The sequence below is a fragment of the Takifugu rubripes genome, chromosome 5, assembly GCF_901000725.2.
Source record: "Takifugu rubripes chromosome 5, fTakRub1.2, whole genome shotgun sequence".
In the NCBI taxonomy this organism is placed as follows: Eukaryota; Metazoa; Chordata; class Actinopteri; order Tetraodontiformes; family Tetraodontidae; genus Takifugu; species Takifugu rubripes.
The window spans coordinates 1,448,016-1,472,279 of record NC_042289.1 but is presented as its reverse complement, the minus strand read 5'-3'; the positions used below and the strand labels follow the sequence as shown (position 1 = coordinate 1,472,279).

The 24,264-nt window shown below is 44.3% G+C and overlaps 3 protein-coding genes across 3 annotated transcripts; 2 read left to right on the top strand and 1 right to left on the bottom strand.

Annotated features, from left to right (window-relative positions):
* The first annotated feature begins 2,007 nt into the window (after positions 1-2,007).
* Positions 2,008-5,774, top strand: LOC105418190 (scavenger receptor cysteine-rich type 1 protein M130-like). The gene is made up of 5 exons (XM_011616878.2): positions 2,008-2,096; positions 2,201-2,236; positions 2,321-2,626; positions 3,752-3,880; positions 3,968-5,774. Exons 1-5 carry the CDS (start codon positions 2,048-2,050, stop codon positions 4,282-4,284), a joined length of 837 nt encoding a protein of 278 aa, XP_011615180.1. The 5' UTR covers positions 2,008-2,047; the 3' UTR covers positions 4,285-5,774.
* Positions 5,775-7,091: 1,317 nt separating this feature from the next.
* On the top strand, positions 7,092-9,407 carry hspb9 (heat shock protein, alpha-crystallin-related, 9). Its single transcript, XM_003975999.3, has 2 exons — positions 7,092-7,398; positions 8,098-9,407. The coding sequence occupies exons 1-2, from the start codon at positions 7,124-7,126 to the stop codon at positions 8,540-8,542; spliced, it is 720 nt and encodes a 239-aa protein (XP_003976048.3). The 5' UTR covers positions 7,092-7,123; the 3' UTR covers positions 8,543-9,407.
* A 457-nt stretch (positions 9,408-9,864) lies between these two features.
* On the bottom strand, positions 9,865-11,257 carry LOC115249915 (uncharacterized). Its single transcript, XM_029836515.1, has 2 exons — positions 11,208-11,257; positions 9,865-11,055 (listed from the first exon to the last, which is right to left on the bottom strand). The coding sequence occupies exons 1-2, from the start codon at positions 11,231-11,233 to the stop codon at positions 10,410-10,412; spliced, it is 672 nt and encodes a 223-aa protein (XP_029692375.1). The 5' UTR covers positions 11,234-11,257; the 3' UTR covers positions 9,865-10,409.
* Positions 11,258-24,264: the final 13,007 nt, after the last annotated feature.

Sequence of the window (24,264 nt, the reverse complement as noted above, 5' to 3'; positions counted from 1 at the left end):
GTGGCAGCATTCTCACCCCAGTTACTTCCTCAGCCTTCGCACGCTATGAGGCTCACTGAGCTGTCAGTATCGCTTAGTGTGCATGTACAGCGCAATTGATGAAAGCATCACTTACATTGATTGCTGCAAAGGCTTTTAGTTTTTATTCCCTACACATTAGCATTGAGGTAAAAAAAAAAAAGAAAACCCTTTTTTTTGCAGTTCCACCACTGGTGGAAAATAAATAGATAAATAAATAAGAAAAGCAAGATATTAAAAAACATGCTGCACATTGGTCCACTGAGCCTGGCAATTTTCTCCAAATTACAAAAAAGTTGACAAAATTAATTGCATAAACGAAATTACTAGAACTGCCCCTTTATTGTGTTGTGTCGACCTCTAGTGGTCATTACTGGGCACTGGAAAAGTAAGACGCTTAAAAAACATTTGCCCAAATGCAGGAATATGATAGTTTATAATGAAACAATGCAATGAAAAGCAGGAAAATAGCTGAAAACTTTATAGATAGTAAGACTTTATAGATAGCAAATGATAAAAGTAATGAAGGTAAGGGGAGGGGAGGGGAGGGGAGAGGAGAGGAGAGGAGAGGAGAGGAGAGGAGAGGAGAGGAGAGGAGAGGACAGGAGTGGAGGGGAGGGGAGGGGAGGGGAGGGGAGGGGAGGGGAGGAGAGGGGAGGTAGCCAAGAGCCAGGGTGACAGAGCCCTGTCAGATGATCTTGCTCCTGTACCCTGGCAGTGTAGCTAAGATAATGGTTAACGAATGAGTGAATTAAGCCCAAATAACTTTTTTCTTTTTCTCTCTTAAAAATCGGACCAGGCAACAGAGTCACAGCTTCTTTAGGCTTATTCTGAGGTGCTTCTTTTGTCTTTGTTGTTAGGCTTTCTGTTAGTAGTGGACTGAAATGCAGATAGGAGGCAGCAAACTATGTCTTCAAACATTTATTGAACGAAAGAAACTTGAATGGAGGAACATCCAGAAAGGGGAAAAAGATGTTGTACAGCGTATGACGGACGGAAGGGTGGTTATGCAAACTGTCACCATAGCTGCGGAAAAGTGACAAACCCACGACCCCTAGAGGGCGAGTAGAGAAGAACAAGGAAGACGCCACAAAAGAATACTAAAATACACCCAGGTCGATGACAATCACAAAAGAAATACTGATTAATGAGTGACTACAGCGCTATTGCACACACACGTGCACACACATATTTTTACGTAACAAGATTTTGTTTTCATAATCACATTTTTGTCCAGTTATGAAAACCCCTCATAATTAAAGTTTATCTAATTTCCAAAACAAAATTTTTAAAACAAGGCTGGTTTTATCAACTCAACACAACTCCACGTGAAATATACCTCATTTATTGTGCAAAATGAAGCACTGCAACCAAAATTACATGTAAAGTTATTAAAATCTGTCTTTTGCACCAGATGGCATATATAACCAAATTTTATTTTTAAAAAAAAAGAAAAAAAAAAGCAGAAAAAATAGAGTAAATAGAGCAATTATAATTAGGCAGCTGCACTACCAGGTCTGCCCCCCAGTGCCTCATCCATATAGGTAGCTCGTATGACAGGTAGCCAATTAGCTCATGTACTGACATTTTGAAGGCCAATGCTTTGGCATTTAAAGTTGCAAACATGTCAGATTTTTGTGCTGAGGTCAGTGCCTTTTAAAAATGTGCCAATTTGAATTGCAAAATGTGTGAAAAGCAGAAAATATGTTTGTAGCTTTGTAGACTTGAGAAGAGGTTTGGCTCTCCATGTATCAATTCAAACATTTGTGCTCTGCGTGTCATTTTAGTATGTGAGCAATTAAAAAAACTGTAGAGCATGGCTGCTGTCTTCCTGTTACTCTGTCCCCTTTTCAGTTTGAATATGAACCAAAATGTAATAATGTGTAACTGGATCTTGTATCTTTGTTTTGAGAAGTGTGAAAAATGTGTTGCTTAAGTGAGAAGAGGAAGAGGAAGTGCTTCAGCAAGGTTTCTTCTTCAGACTCCAGACTTTGAAAGCCAGTACACAGTCACCCGTGTCCTCGGTGTCATGGAGGCAATTCAGCAGAGATGCATTCGCTGTTTGGCCTCTAGTACCGGTAAGCAAAATTAGTTCTTGTGGTTTTACAGGTTAAACAGAGGCATTTGAATGGATCTTCATAGGCATTACTGAGCTCAAGGAATAATCTTCTCTCTTTTACAGTCTCTTTCTTTTTATTGCTGTCTTCATCAACTGCAGGTTGGTCCGATTTGATTTCTCTTGCATTTAGTTCCTGTTCCTTTTGATCTTCTGAAACACTGATTGTTTCCATGTGCTCTATAGAGTCTTTGATCAGATTAACATTGCTGAGCAGGTGCTCTGGAAGAGTTGAGGTCTATCATAACAGCACGTGGAAGACCCTCTGTGATGAGCACTGGGGCATGCCTAATGCCAGAGTGGCGTGCAGAGAGGTGGGTTGCGGTTCCCCGATCAACACCTCCTACGGGAATCACGCTGGCCATAAGACGGGTCAGATCTGGCTCAGGGTGAACTGTTCGGGACAGGAGGGGTCCCTACAGGACTGCCAGCCGACAAGACCTGGTTTAGATAACTGCAGTCGCACTCATGAGGCTGCAGTTACATGTTCAGGTGAGTGAAGCGACACACATGCAAACATTCAAACCAGTGGAATATCTTTAATATAAATCCAGACCTGTGTAATTACAAACAGAGGGTTGCTAAAACAAAACAAAAAAAAAACTCAATTTAAATGTCAGTTTATTCTCAGAGTTACTAAACAAAGTTTTAGATTTCACTCTCACTTCCTGGATCCCTGTTTGGGGTGACAGGGAGGGTGCTGGAGGTTGCCCAGCTACATATGGGCAGGGGCAGGGTGCACCCCTGTGTTGGAAGCTCATCCTGGGACATATTTAGGGGTTTGGTATGTAGCTCCAGGTTACATGGGCATTGCATTGGGGGGTGTCCTGGCACTGCCCCCTCCCAAGTTTTGCCCACACTGGGATTTGAACTATGACCCTCTGCTTCTTGGCCTGGTCTTCTGCCACTGTCTCAGGCTTTGGAATTGTATATGTAATATTTTTACCCTATAAAATGAAAAGGTTTTTCTTTGGAAGTTTATTGTTTTCAGGAGGACCAGTTAGGTCTGGTTGGAGAATCAATCGCAGCTTAAACAACAAAACCGTTTGGGAGATAATGGAGACCAAGACAGAGATGGGTGATTGACCCATTTGTGTTCCTGCATGTGTAGAAGCTCCAGTCATTATAGTTGACGGTCACAGGACGTCCTCCACACGTTGGTTCCAAGAGCCAACACAAAGCCTTCAGATATGCTGCTCCTTGGTCACGGAACCAGTTCCAGAAGGATCTGAACCGATCACTTTAGGGGAATTTCAGTCCATTTTAAAGGATCACAAGACAGGTTCTGTTGGGCATTGTACCTGTTTTTAAATTGTTTTAATACTGTAACAATTTAAATTATTTTGTTCTATTGTGTGTTCTGGCATTTTATTGTTGTTGCATGTTTAGATGTAACTTTGTTTTGCTGCCCTTATGGCCAGGTCGCTCTTGAAAAAGAGATTTTAGTCTCAATGAGTCTTTTACCTGGTTGACTAAAGGATTGAATGAAAAGAAAAACTCTCAAATGAGGGAGGAAGTATGATGCTGTGGTCAAAAATGCATGCCTGGGCTTCTGAGAAGAGGCCCTGCTTTCTAGACATGTGAGGCTGTGAACTGATGAATTGTGTTTTGTTTCAGATCCAATGCTGCTCATCCTCACAGCTGCTGGGATCGTGCTGCTAATCCTGCTGGTCTTGCTGGTTACCTGTGTGGCTGTCTGGAGGAAGAGAAAAGTCACGCACAGCAGAGTCATCACTCAAAGCCAAAGTCCGTGCTCCCCGGTTCCTGTCTTTTGAAACGCACGTTCACTCGCGCGTTTTCACCTTCTCTCTTGATGTTTTCCTTTATTTTCAGTAATTGTTGAAAGCTACGACAGCACACATGATTACGAGAAGGTGGACGGTGAAAAAGCAGAACATGCGGACCTCGGCGATCGCCTTCATGAGGATTCTTTCCAAGGGGAGCCTTCTGGAGGGGGCACCGACGAAGACGAGGAGGAAGCAGATTATGTAAATGTAACAACAGAATGCAACGTGCAGTTTGTGGAAATTTATGGAGAAGGTGTTTCTAGCTCTAATGTTCTGGTCCTAAATGCCACATCTGAAGATGGAGAGTTTATAGACATTTACGGAGAAGACGATTGTATTTATCAAAATATGGAACTGGGGTGATCTAAGGAGACAAATCACTCTACAAAGGAAACGGAATATGTTACATATGAAATGTGATGGAGATTTACTGTATATCAGATATTTGAACAACCTTGTGTATGTCTTGCACATCATGTTGAAATCTATGATTTGTTAAGAATTTAATAACTTTTTTAAAGAATGACTGGATCGTCAGCAAAGTCTCTGACTTGACTTCATATATGCAGTCTGTAATAAATGCACTCACATATATGTCTGAAAGAGTAGCACAGAATATTGTCAGGGACAGCATCAAGTAGCTGTCCTGTACAGGTTTTTGTCCTTGTCCTTGTTACGAGTGTCATCATAGTCTTTGTATCGTTGGAGTGTGCGCTTCTCTTTTTGTGTTTTTCCTATCTTCTTATGTAAATAGGTGTGTGCTGCGCTTGATTGGTCATCTGAAGTTCAGGCTCCTGCTGATTGGTGGATTGTCCAGAAGGACCAAATTTAAAGCAGAAGATGGCTGCCGCCTGTGAGCTCCTCATCTTCCTCAATGGGCCTCTGATGCTTTTGTCTAACTGTGAAGTGTAACACACATCCTGTTTTATTTTTAAGTCTTGCGCCAGCCTTGTTGTCCCACCTGTGTGTTTGGGTTGCCCACCTTAATGTTCTGGGAGTGTTCACCTGGAGCATCAAGGCTCAGGCAGCAGAAGCCACCAGATAGCAAGCAAGATTATCCGGAAACCCACCTGACCGGTTATTTTTCTCCATAGGAGGATCACATGCACATGTTTGAATGTGGGTGTGGGTGTGTGTCTGCCCCTCCCCAAGTGATTGCTGGCGTAGAACCCATCTCTCTGTGACCCTGATTAGTGCAATACACATTTTTGTCTCTAAGTAAGAGACAAACATACCAAATTATTATCTTACAATAACTGTGTACTATAAAAGACATTTCCAGTTCGCAGAAATCAAATGGGGAAACATTGTCAACCATGAAGAATGTAAAGAATCTATTTAGCTTCTGAGCACTCTGTCTTATTTTCTTCTTACAAGCTTCTCCAGCTCAGAGCAGCACACAGACAGCTGGGCAGTGGTTGACCATTTTTGGCTGAGGAACCAGTTAATCCTTGGCTGTAGCAGGCAATCTGTTTTTGATGTCTGTACCAGTCTTTTAGAATGTTTTCAAATTTTGATTTTGTAGTTTTCCAAAGGTTTTACTGAGCAGCGATGACAGTTGGAGCCCCGTGATTGTGCAGAGGAGTGTCTCTTTTCTCTTGGTCGGTATTTTTGTGTTACCTAAACTGTTCCTGGCTCCAGCTACGCAACATGATGTAGTCTCAGGCTTGTTTCAGATCTCTAAAATACTTTTTTTCAGTGGCCCTCATACATGCATACATACACTCATGTGTGTGCACCTGACAACATCCTAATTGGACATTTCTTTTATTATAGCAAGGATTTCTCAATGTGTTTTATGGATTTACACTTGAATCTGACATTACATTCCAATTAAAAAACCTATAAACACATCAGTTAGTCATATGCCTTGTGTGAGTCTAACGTACACAGACCTGAACCCAGGTGAGTTCTTTTTGAGTTGGATGGTCTCATGCAACCATTAATAACGTGTGGTGTAATAATAACTCACTCATTTAGAGCCGAGGACTTCAGAGTCATCTTAAAACTCCTTTCTATTTCTGTCCTCAGCACATCCTGGTTCACTGACATACTTCTGTATTTTTGCACCAAATCCCCTTAGTGACTCAAAGGATACTGAGTCTCTTTTCACATCAGTCCAAATCGAGTTGATCCATTTTGCACCCATGAGAACAAATGCATCAGCATGGGGACAGAAAATAAAAGGCAAACCTAGGTACGTGGCCATAACAACTTCTGTCTGTTTAGTGTTAGTGAACAATGAAAAGCATAAATAATGAATACCACAGTGTGCTAGCTGGCTGTAGCCAATCACGTTAAGGCAAGGACATTGTTTAAGCCAATGAGATGAAGGTGGTTTAGCACAACACGATGCCAAGACGGCCACAAATAGACATTGCAGATAGACGTGCTGCACGGGGTGTCTTGGTGTGTAAGCATTGCTTCACACACACTTGCTAAGAGATTCTGGGTAATATCATCATGCTGAGCTCATGCCGCTTGGAAGCAGAGACGAAGCCCAGTAACCCGAGACGAGATGCACTCCTAAACAGCTGTTTTAGCCCGTTTGACCAGGAGATTCAAAATATGGTTAAATTCAGTTTTTAATAAATAAGAATGAGTTGATGCTTGATTTATCCTCCTTTGGTTACAATGCCAGTTTAAATATGATGAAAAATTCAACTTTACAGACATTTGTAATGATGTGAGAAAGGGCCAAAACTCAAAAAAGCTTCTGAATCCTCCGGGTCACCGGGTCAGAGAATTCCGTGAGGGTTGTAAATCAATAAGTCCATTGGGCGTCTCATTCACTCACACACTTACGCACCTAAAGATGATTAAGAGTTATGTATGTATGTATGTATGTATGTATGTATGTATGTATGTATGTATGTATGTATGTATGTATGTATGTATGTATGTATAGAAGATTAGGATTATATTTTTGCTGATCAAACATTTAACAGATCTCTTTCTACATCAGCAGGATTTACATATCAAAAGAAGGAAAGCTGTGGCGTAAATGCAAGCTCATGCACACAAACCCAAACAGGATATGACCATGAGCTGCGTTTAGCCCGTAGATGAACGGCGGGGCATTCCTGACCTGGTCGTTACACTCTAAGAAACAGCTGTGAGATCATGGCTCGGAAATAGCAGAGAGAGAGGGAGGGATGGGTCAGGACAGCTGCGGTATATAAGGCGGGGAAGCCTGGGCTTAATGTCCCAAACAACACGCCTTTATTCTACCCAGCAACGCAGACCATCTTCCAGCGCCGACATGATGTCCCAGCACGCAGCTTTGAGCAGCTTCTTCAGCGATGAGCCATTCTTCAGCCGGGGGAAGCTGCTTTGGCCCCTGCATCGCGAAAGCGTCCCCTCGCTCAAGCAAGGCTTCTTCAGCCAGAGAGCCAAGCTGGTGGACAGCCTCCTGAAGGAGCTGCACGGTGGGCCTCAGCTGTTCAACCTGCCCCTCATGTCCTCCACTTTGGACAGGTATGTACAGGGTGGCCACAGAGGCTTGGAACACATGTAGCTTTTTTTAACCTCAGATATTTCTTCCTTTTTTAATAAAATGAAATGAAGATTGAAACAATATCTATCAGTGATAGATCCAATGATCCAATGAACAACTGAGCTCCATCATGTGTTGGTGGAGGCTTCTTGATTAGTTAAACTGTTGTATGAGCTCCATCATTGATCCTTGTTTAGAATAAGGTATGAATACCCATTTATATACCATGCATTTTGTACATAGTTTAGACCATTCCACAATATATTAAAACTGAATCTAATGACTTAGTCTAAGTTTTTGTCCTTTAGATGTTAGGGTCATTATTCATTTTAGACATGTGGACAAACCTTTAAAATGAGTCACAGGAAAAGAGGCAAATAAGATAATCTTAAAATCTCATTTGTCTTGTTATATAGCTGACTAACTTTCTGCAACTTAAATGAAAACATCTGCCATTTTTTTTAGAACCATTCAATCAAAGAAAATTTTAAATAAAAATGGTTTCCAAACATTGGAAACCATTGGAGCAAACATTGTGTTTAGAGACCAAACAAGATTGTGATCACTAGTCAGCCACTTTGGGAGGCGTTTTCCCCGATAAGCCTCATCAGCATCCCCAGCCCCTCTGTGGTAAAGTTAAATCCATATTGGACTGAATGATTGTGCCTGCTGTCTTCTAGGCTAAACGATGCAAAAGAGCCACATACAGAGGGCCCCAACTCACAGCTGCAGAGCACTGAAGGCAACGGAGAACTTCTGGTCACTCTCGACGCCCGTGGTTACGCCCCAACTGATATCACTGTCAAGCTGGAGGGGAGGAGCCTGGCAGTGGTGGCCATGAAACAGGCTGGAGCAGAGGAGAGTCAGTCCTGCTCCTCCTCCTCCTCCTGCGCCTCCTTCTCTTCCTCTGCCTCTTCTCAGATGGGCTTTGCTCGAAGGATTGACCTCCCTGACCACCTTGACCTCTCTGGCCTGTCCTGTTCCTTGATGGATGATGGACAGCTGCGCATCCACGCCCCCGTCGCCAAACAGCAAATCAGCGACGAGCACCAGGTGCCTATTCGATACAGAACCTCGCTGGAATTTCCAATTTCAAAGGAGACAGAAGAAGAACAAAAAGACTGATCTTGGCCTTCACAAACAGACTATGAAACGTGGTGTATACCTTTCAAACATGTTGCATTTTTAATGATTTCAACATGTATACTATATTAGATTATGCATGACACTATACTGACACTATCTTTTAACAGTGGCATCTGGTTGATGTATGGACCGATATGACCACAGGGTGGCGACAGTAACCAATTTACAAGACGGAAGAGGACGTAAGAGTTGGAGAGAGAGACAGAGGGAAAGAAAGAAAAGTAGAAAAAGACAAAGGTTGGAGATGGAGAGAGACAGACAGACAGACAGACAAACAGACAGACAGACAGACAGAGGAAGAGAAAGAAAAGTAGAGAAAATCAAAGGTTGGAGATGGAGAGAGAATGAAAGAGATTTTTCCCCCTTTATTAGCTTTAGAGCCACTAAATGAACTCTTTTGTTTCTACATTTTAAAAGTGATTTTTTTCATGCCAGCTGAAATTAATGTTTACTGATGTAAATTCTTTTTGTAAAATTTTCTGTGGGGAAAAAAGCAAGAAATAAGCGATAAAAAAAATGTTGCCTCTGAACTAAATAGATGTCGAAGGTAAGAGGAAATTGATATGGTCAAATAAAATTGCTTTAAAAAGTGGTACTGTGAAAATATAAAATGTTACATCACGCAGTGAATAATCACTGACGTTAATTCTAAATACTTCTTTGTGTTGTGCTGCCCTCACTTGACAAAGGATAGCAACTTTAAAGGGTTCCCGTGACATTTGGTTTCCTGGGGAGGCGTTTTATTTGTTGCGGTGCAGAAACAGTTGACGCACAAACGAAGCAGTTTAATTTTTTATGAGTTCTGCCCTGAAAGGGCCACCACAGAATAAATCATTCGTCCTTAGAAGTCTCTGGTCTCTTATATTTGAACAAATCTGCTTGTATCTCACTGAAGCATCTCATCAGACAGAGAAAGTGTCTTTTAATTTCAATGACAACCTGCTGTGAAAAGGGTTCTCCTCCTTTTAAAGATACAACAGCTGTCTTTAGAGATGTTTGAAACTCAGCATTCAATCAGTCAATCAATCATTTTTTATTTATATAGCGTCTGTTACAATCGAAATTGTTTCTAGGCGCTTTCCAGGGCCTAACCCCCAACAAGCAACAGTGGCAAGAAAAAACTCCCCTTTCACAGGAAGAAACCTTGAGCAGGACCACGCTCATGTAGGGGGACCCTCTTGCTGATGGCTGGCTGGGTAAAGAGAGAGGAGAGGAGAGGAGAGGAGAGGAGAGGAGAGGAGAGGAGAGGGAGAGGGAGAGGGAGAGGAGAGGAGAGGAGAGGAGAGGAGATTTTTGGATTTTTACAAAAACTTTATTTACAATTTACACAGGGACACAAAAATGCCCTGTTTAGAAACACACAGAGTAACAATAATAGTAATAATAACAACAATAATAACAATAATAATAATTGTAATAATAATAGTAATAATAACAGCCACAAAAATAAATAGATAAATAAATAAATATTAAGAAAACAACAATACAATTTATCTCACAAGGGGGTGTGCAAAGTTCAAATGATCAGTACATAAAACATTTCTGTGACACCATATATCGTGGAATTTGCCGAGGTCATTTATCATTTTATAAAACCCAAACTCCAACCTCAGCCTACACAGGACATTGCAGCGCCACACAGAGGTGGCCTCACTATCTCCAGTTCTTGAAATTTTTCCTGGAGATTTTTTTTGCCTCACCACAGATAAAGTTTAGGAGTTGCCACTTGTTGCGAGCTACTTTGTTGTAACCTGCACCGAAAATAAAAGTTATAATAGAAAAGGTTTCATTAAAACCATTAAAAACACTTTTTATGACATTAAAAAGTACAGTGAGCCTCTCACACTCAATGTATGCATGGAATACAGTCTCTCGCCCAGGGCAAAACGGGCACTGGTCCGACACAGCAGTGTTCATTCTGGAGATAAGAGAGTTCAGGGCAACAGCCCCATATAGGATCCTCCACTGGAGGTCCCCGGTCCTCTTCTTCAGGGGCGGCTTGTAAAGGACCCTCCAGCAGGGGCGGGCTCCATCCCAGCCGATCAGCCCACACGCTGGTGCTCCTGTTCGAGAGTCCTCTCCTGTTTAGTACCCTCACGCAGTTGTTGTATAAGGTCTTCTTATCAACTGCTACCAGGGAGAAGGTCTTTGCTGGTCTGAGGAGAGGACCGTCTAGATTCCCGAGATGGGCGGCCAGCCTAATCTCTGGGAAGGGGTCCTCGCTGTCGGGTTCGGTCCCCTGGCCGTAGTCCTCAAGGAGACACCTCTCTCTCATGCTGAGTCTGTTCCTCCATAGCCGAAGCACCCCCTCGGCTGCCTGGGTATAGCGGATGCCCAACAGGGAACCCACTCCCTCCGCGCCCGTCAGGTCTGGCCCTGCCACGGCCACTACGTGCTGGAAGAGTAAGGTCCGGGTCCGCCACAGCACAGCCATCAGTCTCGGCATGGCTTCGGCCGAGACATCCAGCCTGGCTCCGTGCACCATGGGTTCCCTTAGCAGCCAATACAGAGAGTCAGAGCTGGTTCTTTTTTCAACTTTAAAAAGGGCCCATGCCTTAACAACACTTTGATAAAAGGAGGTAGCCCATTTAATTTTGCAAATTTAAAGTCAGAGCAGAGCATCATCCAGCCCCAAGTTACTCACCCATCTGAAGACACATCTGGCCACATCTCTCCACATTAAGTTTGCCGGCCCTGTTAAAAACCTTTGTACAAACTCTAAAAGCGGCGGTCCTGCTGGCCAGGTGGATGAGGCCCTGTCCTCCCTCCTCTCTGGGCAAATACAGCACCCCCTGCTGGACCCAATGCATGCCGTCCCAGAAGAAAGCCAGGACTCTTGTCTGAACCTGTGCTAACAAACCAGAGGCGGGCTCCATGCAAGTGAGCCGGTGCCAGATCACAGAGGCCACCAGGTTATTGAGGACAAGAGTCCTGCCTCTGTACGACATATGGGGGAGAAGCCACTTCCATTTTTCCATTTTTCTTTGTACTTCTTCAAACGTGTCTAGCCAATTTTGTTTTTTAGTTTCTTCATCTCCACTAAAAACACCTGGGTACTTTAAGCCATCCCTCCGCCAGGCAAGATCCTGGGGAAGGACTGGCAGACCAGGAAACTACTGACCCACCATGATGCTGAAAAGTTAGTCCATGCATTTGTTACTTCCAGGCTGGACAATTGTAATTCTTTATTATCAGGGTGTTCAAAATACTCTTTAAGAAGCCTCCAGGTGATCCAAAATGCTGCAGCTAGAGTTCTGACAGGTATTGACAGAAGAGATCACATAACTCCTGTACTGGCGTCTCTTCATTGGCTGCCCGTTAAATTTAGAATAATTTTTAAAATTCTTCTTTTGACCTACAAGGTCCTCAGAGGCCTAGCTCCATCCTACCCGGAGGAGCTAGTGATACCTTATCAGCCCAATAGACCGCTCTGCTCTCAGAATGCTGGTCTACTTGTGGTTCCCAGAGTTTCTAGGAGTAGAATGGGGGGCCGAGCATTTAGCTGCCAGGCCCCCCTGCTATGGAACCAGCTCCCTGTCCAGATACGGGAGGCTGACTCCATCTCTACTTTTAAAATTAGACTTAAAACCTATCTCTTTGAAAAGGTTTATTGTTACTAATTCTGTAGTTCCAGTTACTATCATAGACCGACAAATTATCATACTTAGGGGGTCGTCTAATCATTAGGTTAACATCTTAGCTATGCTGTTATAGGCCAAGGCTGCCGGGGCCCAGAAACATGATCACCTGACAGGCCTCTGTCACCCCACTGGGTCATGGTTTCCTCTCCTCTCCTCTCCTCTCCTCTCCTCTCCTCTCCTCCTTCTGTATTCATTTACAGGTATCGCCGCCTTCGGAGCTGCTGTCTGGAGTTAGGCCCTGGGATTCTGGAACGCGCCTTGAAACAATTTTGATTGTAAAAGACGCTATTTAAATAAAGACTGATTTGATTTGATTTGATTTGCTCACCTGCCAACGGCCAGGGCTTCACTCTTGTGCCAGTTCACCCTGGCCGCGGATAGGCGGTTGAATAAAACCGTTAAATTAAATAGGGTGTCCACGTCACTCTGCCTACGCACCACTATTATTATATCGTCTGCGTAGGCAGTGAATAATCACTGACCTTTTGTCACGTTCCAGTCTAGGGTATGGAATTTGTGAACCAGGGAAAAGTGAAGGTGGCACGAGGAATAACGCAAGATCAAAAAGTGAAATATAGATTTAATGGCAAAAGTGGGGTTGATACAAAAATAAGTGAGCAATTAAGTTCTAATGTCCTAATCAATAGTTAAAGGCACGTTGCATGGCAAACACTACAAAGTAGGCAAACGTGGCTTCTCGACAGAAGCAGGCCTACTGTAGCCGACGGGCTGCGTATCAAAAACCGAGTGGGAACTTGTGGCGCTGACGTGGCGAGTCACGGGACTGAACGAAAACGGAGCCAGAAGACATCGTTGGGTGGCACCCCAGGGCTTTTAAAGGGCGTCATACTCGAACAAGCGAATCACAGTCCATGACGCAGCACCTATCGAAACGGGGAAACACAAAACACGGGGGCGAGACAAAATGGAACCAAACGCGTAAAGGTGCGCAGAGCGCACAGTAAAAGCAAACTAAACAACATAACTGGGATCGTAACACCTTTTTTAAAACGACGGCAAAACCAGGCCATCCATGTTTGTACGGATCCTAGAGAGGAAGGGTTCGAGGGAGAGAGCGTATAGCATTCCAGAAAGGGCACAGCCCTGCCAGACACCTCTATGCACCCTGAAGGGGGCACACAGACTGCCATTGAACTTCAGCATACTCGCAATGTCACAGTACAGGACGCAGATCATCGCTATGAAGCCAGGGCTGAACCCGAACCTCTCCATCACCTTCCAGAGGAACTCGTGTTCAACCCGGTCAAAAGCCTTTTCCTGGTCTAATGAAATGAGACCAGTATCAATGTCCAATGACCTAGAGACTTCCAAAATATCCCGAATTAGGTGGATGTTATCTACTATGGACCTGCCGGGCACAGAGTAAGTTTGGTCCCGTTTGATAACCTGCTCCATAGCTTCTCTGAGCCTGGAGGCCAAAGTCTTGGACAGAATCCTATAATCCATACACAGCAGAGACACAGGGCGCCAGTTCTTAATGTCCTGCAGGTTGCCCTTTTTTGGCAGGAGGGTGACCTACAGGACAACGGCAGGGAACCCGAGGCCAGGTTCGTTGAATACCTCCAGCATGTCGTGGGCCACAATATCCCAGAAGGCTTTGAAGAACTCTACCGTGAGCCCATCGACACCTGGAGCTTTCCTTCGTTTCATGCTGAGGAGAGCGGCATGGAGCTCGTCGAGTTGCAACGGCCTGTCCAGCCGCGAGTTTGTCTCCTCAGAGACCCGCGGAAGGTCCCTGCAGTACTCGCTCTCGTATAAGGAGGAAAAGAACTCCACTGCCCACTTCCTTATCTGGCCTGGCTCCACAAGTTTCTGCCCTGTGCTCAAAAACAGTGAATGGATTTCTAGGTTCTGTCCGCGCTTTTTCTCCAGCCCAAAAAGAAGCTAAAAGAAGCATCCATCTCAGTGAGGTCCTGGATCCGGGACCTGACCAGTGCGCCCTGTACCTGATTGTCCAGCAGGCTGGCCAAGGCCATTTTTTTGGATTGGAGGATTTCAATACACCCTCGATCTCCTGTGGAGCTGCCAATTGCCTCTAGCTCCACTATCTCCGTCTCTAGGTATTTTATTGACCTGTCTGTGTCCTGCGTGGCATTGAGAGTATACTGCTGGCACAGGAGCTGTATCTCTAATTTACCACGGTCCCACCACTGTCCTAAGCATGTAAAATTGGATTTTTTCTTTCGAAACCAGAAATAACATAAAACCTCTCTAAAACTATTGTCCTGTGCTAGGCTGGAGTTAAAATGCCAGTATGCACTCCTGAGCATAATGTTCTTTATAGTGACTTCACCTAAAACCAACGAGTGATCGGTAAAACCAACTGGCATGATGTTACACTGCCTAAAAACACTGAAGTAATGCCTAAAAGAATAAAAACGGTCAAGTCTGGCCGAGGAGATCCTACGTCAGCCTATAAATTTCTGGGTCGGTGAGATCCGACGTTGCCTTGTTCCTAATTAGAAAGCTCGCTGACCGGATGAAACGGAGCCTATCAGGGAAATATGTTCCCAGGTCAAGGCCTTTCATGCCCTTAGTCTGCTTAAGGAACTTTTTAAATAGGCTTGGAGGGTACAAGTCAAAATCCTGCCCGTCTGGCATTGTGCTGGACAGTTTGCTGCAGTCCGACATGGACTCGCAGTCGCTGGTGTCTGTGCCTGCGGCGGCATCCTCCAGCCTTCCGGTTTTACTGTCCCCCTTGTCCTTCATAGCGCTTTTCCGCTTGTTCCCCCGCTTTGCGGGAACAAGCCACCACTCGGACCCACCACTAGTGCCCTCACCTGCGCTCACTGTTCCCTCACCTGTGCCCACCTTGCTCCCCTGTGCCCACTGCTCCCTCACCTTGCTCCCCTGTGCCCACTGCCCCCTCAGCTCGCTCACCTGTGCTCACCCCTCCCTCACCCAGCTCGCCAGCCACTATCCCTGGCACCCCAAGTTCACCTATCACCTGACTCACTCTACCCAGCTCACCTGTTTGGATCATGTCCCCAGTCTCTCCTGCCTCACCCAGTTCAACTGTTTTGCCCATTACCTCACCATTTTTCCCAGTTCATTCGAATCACACACCACATAACTCATCACACCACTCAAATCACACACCACCCCAGTTAAATCCACCTTCCTCCCTGCTTCACCACTCTCGCCATTCATTTCCACCACCATCTCTACATTCTCACTCCCTCCACTTACCTCAGTCTCACTCACGCACGCGCCCCGTTTCTCCTCCACGTGCAACTCTGCCACCGCTCTGTCCGGGACAGCGGGGCCTCCCTCCGCACCGAACCACCGACGCCTCACCGCCGGAATGGGCCGCGGGGCCGGAGGCGCCACGGGCGTGGGAGCGGCAGGCTCCGCCACTGTCGCGTCCGTGATAGCGCGGCTTGGACAAGCCCTGGCGAGATGACCCCCCTCACCGCAGTTGAAACACTTCAAGGCGGAGGAGGTCACAAAAAGGGTGTAATCAAAATCATCCACCCGAACGATGAACCGATAATTAAACTCCTCCGCCCAGTTATTGAGGATCATTGATGATCATGTGCACCTGCCTGCGGTGAGCACACTACGTGTCTCAGCAGCAGCGATTTGCACCCCGACAGCATATTCCTAATAGGGGAAACCACTTTCCCATGCCAAGACAGCCCCCTTACCAGGAACTCGTCGCTAATGAACGGCGGCACTTTGGACAGAATAATCTGTGCCTCCGGTTGTGTCAGCGGAGTCACTTGGACGAACTGTCTGCCCGCCGTCATCCCCATCTCCACCAACATATTAACTTGTTCCACCTTAGCCAGGAACAATACGACCACCCTGTTCATGCGGGCGGTGGATTTAATCGAGCTGTGGCCAATTTTTTGGCCCACAACCAGCACCACCTCCTCCAAACTAAGCATGGAACCAGCTCCCACCTTGATTCCGCGCTTCCGACTCAACCCGGTCAAACCGGCGTTGGCAACCATGACGGCAGCACGCGGTCGGCCGCCTCACACAAGCCCTCGTTAAACTAAATAAAAACCCGAAAAACACCACAATAAATTAAACTATATTGTTCAGCATTGTTGAGGATTTTCTTCAGTTAACACAAAGTCAAAATGCTTCTTTTAAGAGTTTAATAAGTCAGTCAGAGTACATGCAACAACAGCATGCAGAGAGATCTCTGCCCAGTGTAACAAACATGTCCCTTTTATAATGCTTAGCGACTACGCCTTTCTCTCAGTACTTTTCCATCTACTTACTTCATCGTCACAAGGTTAGCATGATAAACTGTAGCATTTTGAAGGTTGCTGACTCGCACATCTTCATCATTTTCTAAGGAGTCTTTGTTCTACAACTCGTGATTTGTTCTACAACTTGTGACATCTCGTACACCTGCACAAGCATCATCAAATGAACTCGCTTGACCTTACTGGTTTAAATGATCTATGCTAAACAAAACAACATAAAAAATAATTTCCTTTACAGCATTCACTCACACACAAGAAAGGATAGAAAAAAAGCGCTTTCGCACAGTTTTAGCTCGCTCAATCGCTCGCTCGCACACTCCTCTGCTCACACACGTCTCTCACGAGGAGAGGAAAGGAGAGGAGACGAGACGAGACGAGACGAGACGAGACGAGGTCTGTCAGGTGATCATGTTCCTGGTAGCATAACTAGGATGTTAACCTAATAATTAGACGACCCTCTAAGTATGATAATTATTTCTAGGACAGTAACTGGAACTACAGAATTACTGACAATAAGCTTTTTCAAAGAGGAAGGTTTTAAATCTTGGGTTTTAGGAAGGTTTTAAATCTTAAAGGTAGAGATGGAGTCAGCCTCCCGTACCTGGACAGGGAGCTGGTTCCACAGCAGGGGGGCCTGGTAGCTAAATGCTCGGCCCCCCATTCCACCTTTAGAGACTCTGGGGACCACAAGTAAACCAGCATTCTGAGAACGGAGCGGTCAGTTGGGATTATAAGGTGTCACTAGCTCCTCCAGGTACGATGGAGCTAGGCCTCTGAGGACCTTGTAGGTCAGAAGAAGAATTTTAATAATTATTCTAAATTTAATGGGCAGCCAATGAAGAGACGCCAGTAAAGGAGTTATGTGATCTCTTTTGTCAATACATGTCAGAACTCTGGCTGCAGCATTTTGGATCACCTGGAGGCTTCTTAAAGAGTATTTTGAACACCCCGATAATAAAGAATTACAATAGTCCAGCTTGGAAGTAACAAATGCATGGACTAACTTTTCAGCAACATGCCGCGTCAGTAGCTTCCTGATCTTTGTGATGTTTCTCAGGTGAAAAAAGGCACTACTAGAGACTAATTCAATGTGTGAGTTAAAGGACAGATTTTGGTCAAAAGTTACTCCTAGATTCCTCACAGAGAGACTAGATGTTAATGAGATACCATCTAGAGTGATCATGTGATCTAATTTATCCCTGAGAGATTCAGGACCAAACACCTTGACCTCAGTTTTTCCTGAGTTAAGGAGAAGGAAATTTGAAGACATCCAAGACTTTATGTTTTTAAGACAGGTCTGAAGCTTCACTAACTTCTCTGTCTCCTTTGGTTTCATGGATAAATAAAGCTGAGTGTCATCAGTATAACAATGAAAATTTATTCCATGCTGCTGAATAATGTTTCCTAAGGGAAGCATGTACAAGGTGAAAAGGATTGGTCCAAGTACAGAACCTTGTGGAACTCCAATGCTAACCCTACTGTATGAAGAGGTTAATGCCATGGACATGAGCAAACTGGTGTCTATCTGATAAATATGATCTAAACCAGTCCAGTGCTGTCCCTTTAATCCCAATCATATGTTCCAGTCTCTGTAACAGGATGCTGTGATCAACTGTATCAAAAGCTGCACTGAGGTCCAGCAGAACCAGCATAGAAACCAGTTCATGATCTGAAGCTATACGTGGTGGTCTTTGTTTTCTGAATTAGCGAAGATGCCTCAGAAAAATATATAGGGGTCGTTGGAGACCCTGTATGTTCCCACAGTCAGCACATCTGGTGATGGTCCAGTTGTTGGGATGGCCTGGTTAGTTTTTTCTCTGACAACTAGAACTTTATCAGTGAAGAAGCTCATGAAGTCTTCACCACTCCATCTCTACTTTTAAAATTAGGTTTAAAACCTTCCTCTTTGAAAAAGCTTATTGTTACTAATTCTGTAATTCCACTTACTATCATAGACAGACAAATTATCGTACTTAGGGGGTCGTCTTATCATTAGGTTAACATCTTAGTTATGCTGTTATAGGCCAAGGCTGCCGGGGTCCAGAAACATGATCACCTGACAGGCCTCTGTCACCCTACTGGGTCATGGCCTCCTCTCCTCTCTTCTCCTCTCCTCTCCTCTCCTCTCCTCTCCTCTCCTCTCCTCTCCTCTCCTCTCCTCTCCTCTCCTCCACTTTTAACCGTGGAACAGAGACTACCTCTATAGTATTAAATATCTTATTGTTGGTGGATGAGGGTTCTATGGAAGCAGCAGAGAGGTGTGTAAGTCTACAACTCTGCATCCTGGTCTGGACCCTGGTTTTTCAGGTCACTTTGGGTCTCATAAAAGTTACTAGGAATAAGAGAGCCGCCATCCCGTGTGGGATGGACACCGTCTCTCCTAATCAGACCAGGTTTTCCCCAAAAACTGCTCCAATTGTCTATAAAGGCCACCTGGTTTTCGGGGCACCACCGTGACAGCCAGCGACGAAGCGACAACATGCGACTAAACATCTCATCACTGGCCAGATTGGGGCGGGGACCAGAGAATGCTACAGAGTCCAACGTTGTTTTTGCACAATTGCACACTGACTCTATGTCAGGGGTCACCAACACAGTGCCCGTGGGCACCAAGTCGCCCGCAATGACCACATGAGTTGCCCGCAAGCCTGTTCTAAGAATAGCAAAACTCGCAAGTGAGGTGCGTCTAAGAAAATTTTTTCTACCGCTATTTTTTTTAAATCACACCTGCATTTACATAGATTTTAAAATGACAATGTCTTAAAAATAAATAAAAATATAAATAAAGTGAAGGTGAACTCTGACCTAGTTCAAAGGTCAGTATTGTGTGCATGAAAGAACCTTTGCGCTTATGGAGAATAAACTAGCGGGCAGTGAAGATGGTGAGTGGAGGGCAATTTTCTACCCCAACAACATGGCAAAAAGAAGACAGTAAATTTATCATTTTCAAAGTGAATGGGAGGAAGAGTAATTTTTTACTACTGTGAAAGGAAGGTGTGTATGTTGCATTTGTGGGGCGACTGTGATGACGGTGAAGCAGCACAATGTGGAGCAACGGTTCACTATGCGTCATGAAAGCTACAATGCTAATGCTAACTACCCACCGGGAAGCATTCTACAGTCAGAGAAGGCCCATGAGCTAAAAAGTGTGTTTATAAAATGTAACAGATTTTGAGCAGAATTGCAGTAGATTTGTTCAGTTAAGATTTATTCAATATGAAACTTAATTTTTTTTTTAAAAATGTTTAGTTTCTTATGGTTGGAAGGGTCTGGTGAAAACTCTACATTTTTTTTCTGAACAAATGTAGAAGTGATCATCTGAACAATTGCTGAGATTATTAATAATAAAGTGTTGAATATTGGTCTTTTCTGTTATCCACTCTGTTATTGATAAACACACACACACACACACACAATTTGTTATTTTAGAGGAGTATGTCAAGCGGAACCCTTCATACGACTTGGTACCCATGACGTAGCTCTTGGTTTCAAAAAGGTTGGTGACCCCTGCTCTATGTTAATTTTGGTGACCTCCGACTGACAAAGCCGGGTGTCGTTTGCTCCGACGTGAATAATGACTTCACTAAATTTATGTTTACTTCTCACCAGCAGCTTTAGATTGGCTTCTATGTCGCCCACTCTGCCCCTGGAATGCACTTAACTATGGTCGCTGGAGTCGGCTTCACGAGTCGCCAGTTATCAGGGTCGGTTTCTCAGCGGGTGTGTCGCCGAGTGGGGAAAAATGGTTAGCCACGGGAAGCGGTTGGTGGTGCACCGTGGGCCTTTGGTTTGGGCTACGCTTCCTGCGAACCGTCACCCAGCCGCCCTGGCTAGCCGCTGCTGCCGGCTACGCTAGGCAGCTTCGCAGCAGCTACCTTCTCCAGGCTACCTGACGCAGCGCCAGACAACTCCAAGCTGCGGAACCCTGTCTCAAACTCACTAAGTCTCGCCATTAATAAACTACACTTTCTGCACCTATTCTCTTCACTAAAGGAGGCAGAGGAGTAGCTAAACATTTCACACACTGAACAGACACAGACACCGGGTGAAACAGACGGTGAGGCCATGCTAATGCTAATAATTGGGAGAGTCAAGGAGGATGGGTGAGTATAAAGGAGAAAGATTCAAAATACAGCTTCCTTTGTGCTGCAGTGAGAGATTTGACAACCTAAATACAAACTTTTTTTTTTTTAGAATGACTAATGGCCATGAGTTGATTAGTGGAATTTTATTCATCTGACAACAGAAAATAGTGTTTTTTTCTGAATAGAAATCAAGTTTGAAGTAACTGAAAGTGTACCGTGTAGTAGCTGTTTTGTATGAAGATTTGAAAGAAAAATGACTCCCTTCACCTGACAGGATTTCCAAGATAATCCGTTCTTTATTTTTCCCTTCAAATTTATAGAATTGTGCAATTTATGTTGGCATGTAACCTTGGTGTGTAAAAAAAGAATCTTTATTTAGAATCAAAGCTAGAATTCAAACTTACATGTCAGTTAATCCTACCACCATTTACAATATTTGTTGCTTCCTCAGAAATAAATTGGGAATAATTCCACCGATAATTTTATGTCCCCGTCTCTCGTGTTGTGCACCGCCTGGCACTTACGTCAGCCGTCCCCATCAATGCCAGTTCTCCTTTAGCCTCCCTTCATGCTAATGCTGCTGTAGTTAAACACTTTGTCTGGTTTTTGTCTGAACCTTTGTCTCTGTTACAGGATTGCTTTGCTGCCATTTATGGGGAAGAAGCCTGCACAAACAGAGCTCAGGAAGAAAGGCGTAAATGGATACTGGGCGGACTGGTGGTGCTGGCTGGTGTTTTGATCATTTTTACAAAAAATTATGGTACATTGCGTAAGGCATTTTCTTACTTCATGTCTTATTGGTCGTAGAGACTGTCAGTACACTGCTTGTGTTGTGTTTCACTTAATTAATGTTTGTATATTTGTAGTTATTGTACAATTAAAATTACTCAAAAGCACTACTTGTTTTTTTCAGAGATTTTGTTCCAATTATACAGTAATTCACGTAGCATTAGCGTGGCCTCACCATTTGTTTCACCCTGGAGTGTTTGGGAGTGAGGCTGCGAGTTTGAGGCACAGTTCTACAAGTTAGAGTTACCAGGTCAGTTAGCCAAAACAATGTAGCAGCCACGCCGCGGCCCAGCGTAGCTACAGCAGGCTGTCCCCTGACAGCATCCAAGCAGACGATCTTGCCATGACGGCTGGGTAACCGTTCACAAGAAGTGTAGTCCCACTCAGGCCCACCGACTGCTTCCCATGGCCAATCATTTTCCCCCTACTCACTCACCCTCACTGAGAAACAGACTCTGGTATTTGGTGATTGTTTTGCAAGTACAAGCTGACGCCAGACATCAAAAGCCCCTTCTCTGCCAAAGAGGGTCCAGGGCTGGTTCGGAGCCAGTGCTTGTCTTTGCACCAGTTCTTTGCGTTTCCACCTACTAAACTGGTTCCAGGCAAGCACCTGAATATGAACAACACAAGTAAATAGAATAGAGAATAAAATAACTCATTGTTCCCCTGGAAAGTCTGTCAATCCCCTAGGAAAGGTACAGGAGTACGAAATACAATACAAGTTGCCTACTGGTGCCTTGAGGCGTCGGATCACCTGACCAAATGCAGAAGTTTAACATGTAAAAATATTAAGTGCGCAATTAAAAGTTGTTGAAGCTGCACAGAAATGGGAGAGAGACCTTCCATGCCTGGGGAAGAGCACTTGATCACATGCTACCATCTACCTGACATGGGTGACCATGGTGGTGGTTTACAATGTTTAAGGCAGGGGACAGACGTCTGGAATTGTGACTTAAAGAACTGGCAGGTCTTGGGAGTAAGTCTGACAATTCTGTACAGATTGTCTTGACCATCAATTCAGAGATGTGCATCATGGAGCCCATTTCACTCGATTTCAGAGAGCCCCACCCACAAACAAATACTCAAAGCACGTGCACCAAACACCTGCGTGGGAATTATACCTAATGTGTGAATCATACCAGGGGGCGCACCTCCTCTGATTTATTATTTTATTTTTCAGGGGGGCAACAGAATCAAGCGTGATTCTCAGTGAGGTTGCTGCACCTTCAGCAACAGAGTCAACCTCTGCAGGGCTAAGATTATAATGATTGATCACTGGGGAAACACACGGTGGTCCTGGAATCAGCACAGGGATCATTTCCTTAGACTTAGCTACAGCATTATCTGAAAGACATCTGCTATAGTAAGACTGTGTTCTGAGCATAGAAGAATCCTTAATCATAAATGTAAAAGTGATCAAAGAATGATCTGACAGGAGTGGGTTCTGAGGGAACACTCACACATGTTCTACCTCAACACCATAAGTCAGGACTAGATCTAGGGTGTGGTTGAAGCTATGAGTTGGTTGGTTTATCTGCTGGAGGAAACCACCTGACTCAAGTAATGAAATGAAGCCATTTCTAAAGCTGTCATTTACAAAGTCTACATGTATATTAAAGTCTCCAATAATAATGACTTTATCTGTTCTGAGGACCAAGTCAGATAAGAAATCAGAGAACTCAGACAGCAACTCTGAATGTGGCCCAGCAGGGGGCCGATATACAACTACAAACAAAAGTGGCTTTTCTGTCCTCCGGTTCAGATGGGTGATGCCAAGAGTCAGGCTTTCAAATGAACTGGAACTATGTTTTTGTCTAGGATTAATTAATAACGTGGAGTGATAGATTGCACCACTCCCCCTCCTCGACCAGTACTATGAGGAATATGATAAGTGGAGGAGTAGATTCGTTTACGCTAACATACTCCTCCTCCTGAAGGATTCTGGCTTGTTCATGCATTCACAGTTATTTCTAAGCTATTCCTGTGTTGTCTCAGCTGTGTGTTTAGGTTTTGCCCTGTTGGAACCTTCAGTCTAGGGGCCTGAGAGCTCTGATCAGATTTTCATGACGTACATTTCTGAAATTTTACCGTGTTCATCTTTCCACTTAACCCAAACTAGCCTCCCCGTCCCGACATCTGACAAACGGCAGATGAGATCCTCAGAATCATTGTAGCATTGTATTTCCACTCAGGTGAGAGTGGTACTAAAACTACTTAATAGAATAAAATATTTTATTTATTGCATTGCTCTGTCCTGTTTTTTATTACATTACATTAATGCAATAACAATATGAATATAATAAAACTTTAATCCTACTTACCCATAAATTAGTCAGCATCATACATAGGACACCCCAGTTGAAGAACGTCACCATCTTTCTAAATTAGTTTTTAGACACACAGGGAACCATTATGACTCCCTGTAATCCATGACGTGCTTGTTGCATTGAGATGTGGAGAAAAAAAAGTGTTTTTGACTGTGGGACGATGGCGGTGTGGTGGAAAAATCTGCAAAAAGGTCATAGTGATGCATGACAGTATGGGGCTGTGAACACTATCTAAAAGACATCACTGATTGCTTAGAGATCGCGTACATCACTGTTATGATGTGGTCAACTGATTCCTGCAGCTCTGTCAACATATTGAGAGGAACACAAACTTTCTGATAAACACAAGGTGAAGAATTGCCCTCAGTTCAGAAATGAAGAAGCCTTCTGGATAGATGGCGAAACGTCTTCAAAGAGAAGAAACGCAGTCCAGTTGACAAAGAAAACTACCTTGGATAACGATGACCTGGATGATTGAGAATCTACACAAAATGTAGCAATGTTGCAAATGTTAGCAGTTGCCCTCTGAGACGAAAAATATCTGGGCAGGATCTGCTGGGGTGTTGTGTGTGGGCGTTTTGTGATTGTGACTGAGCAACGATTGTGCGTGAGTGTCGT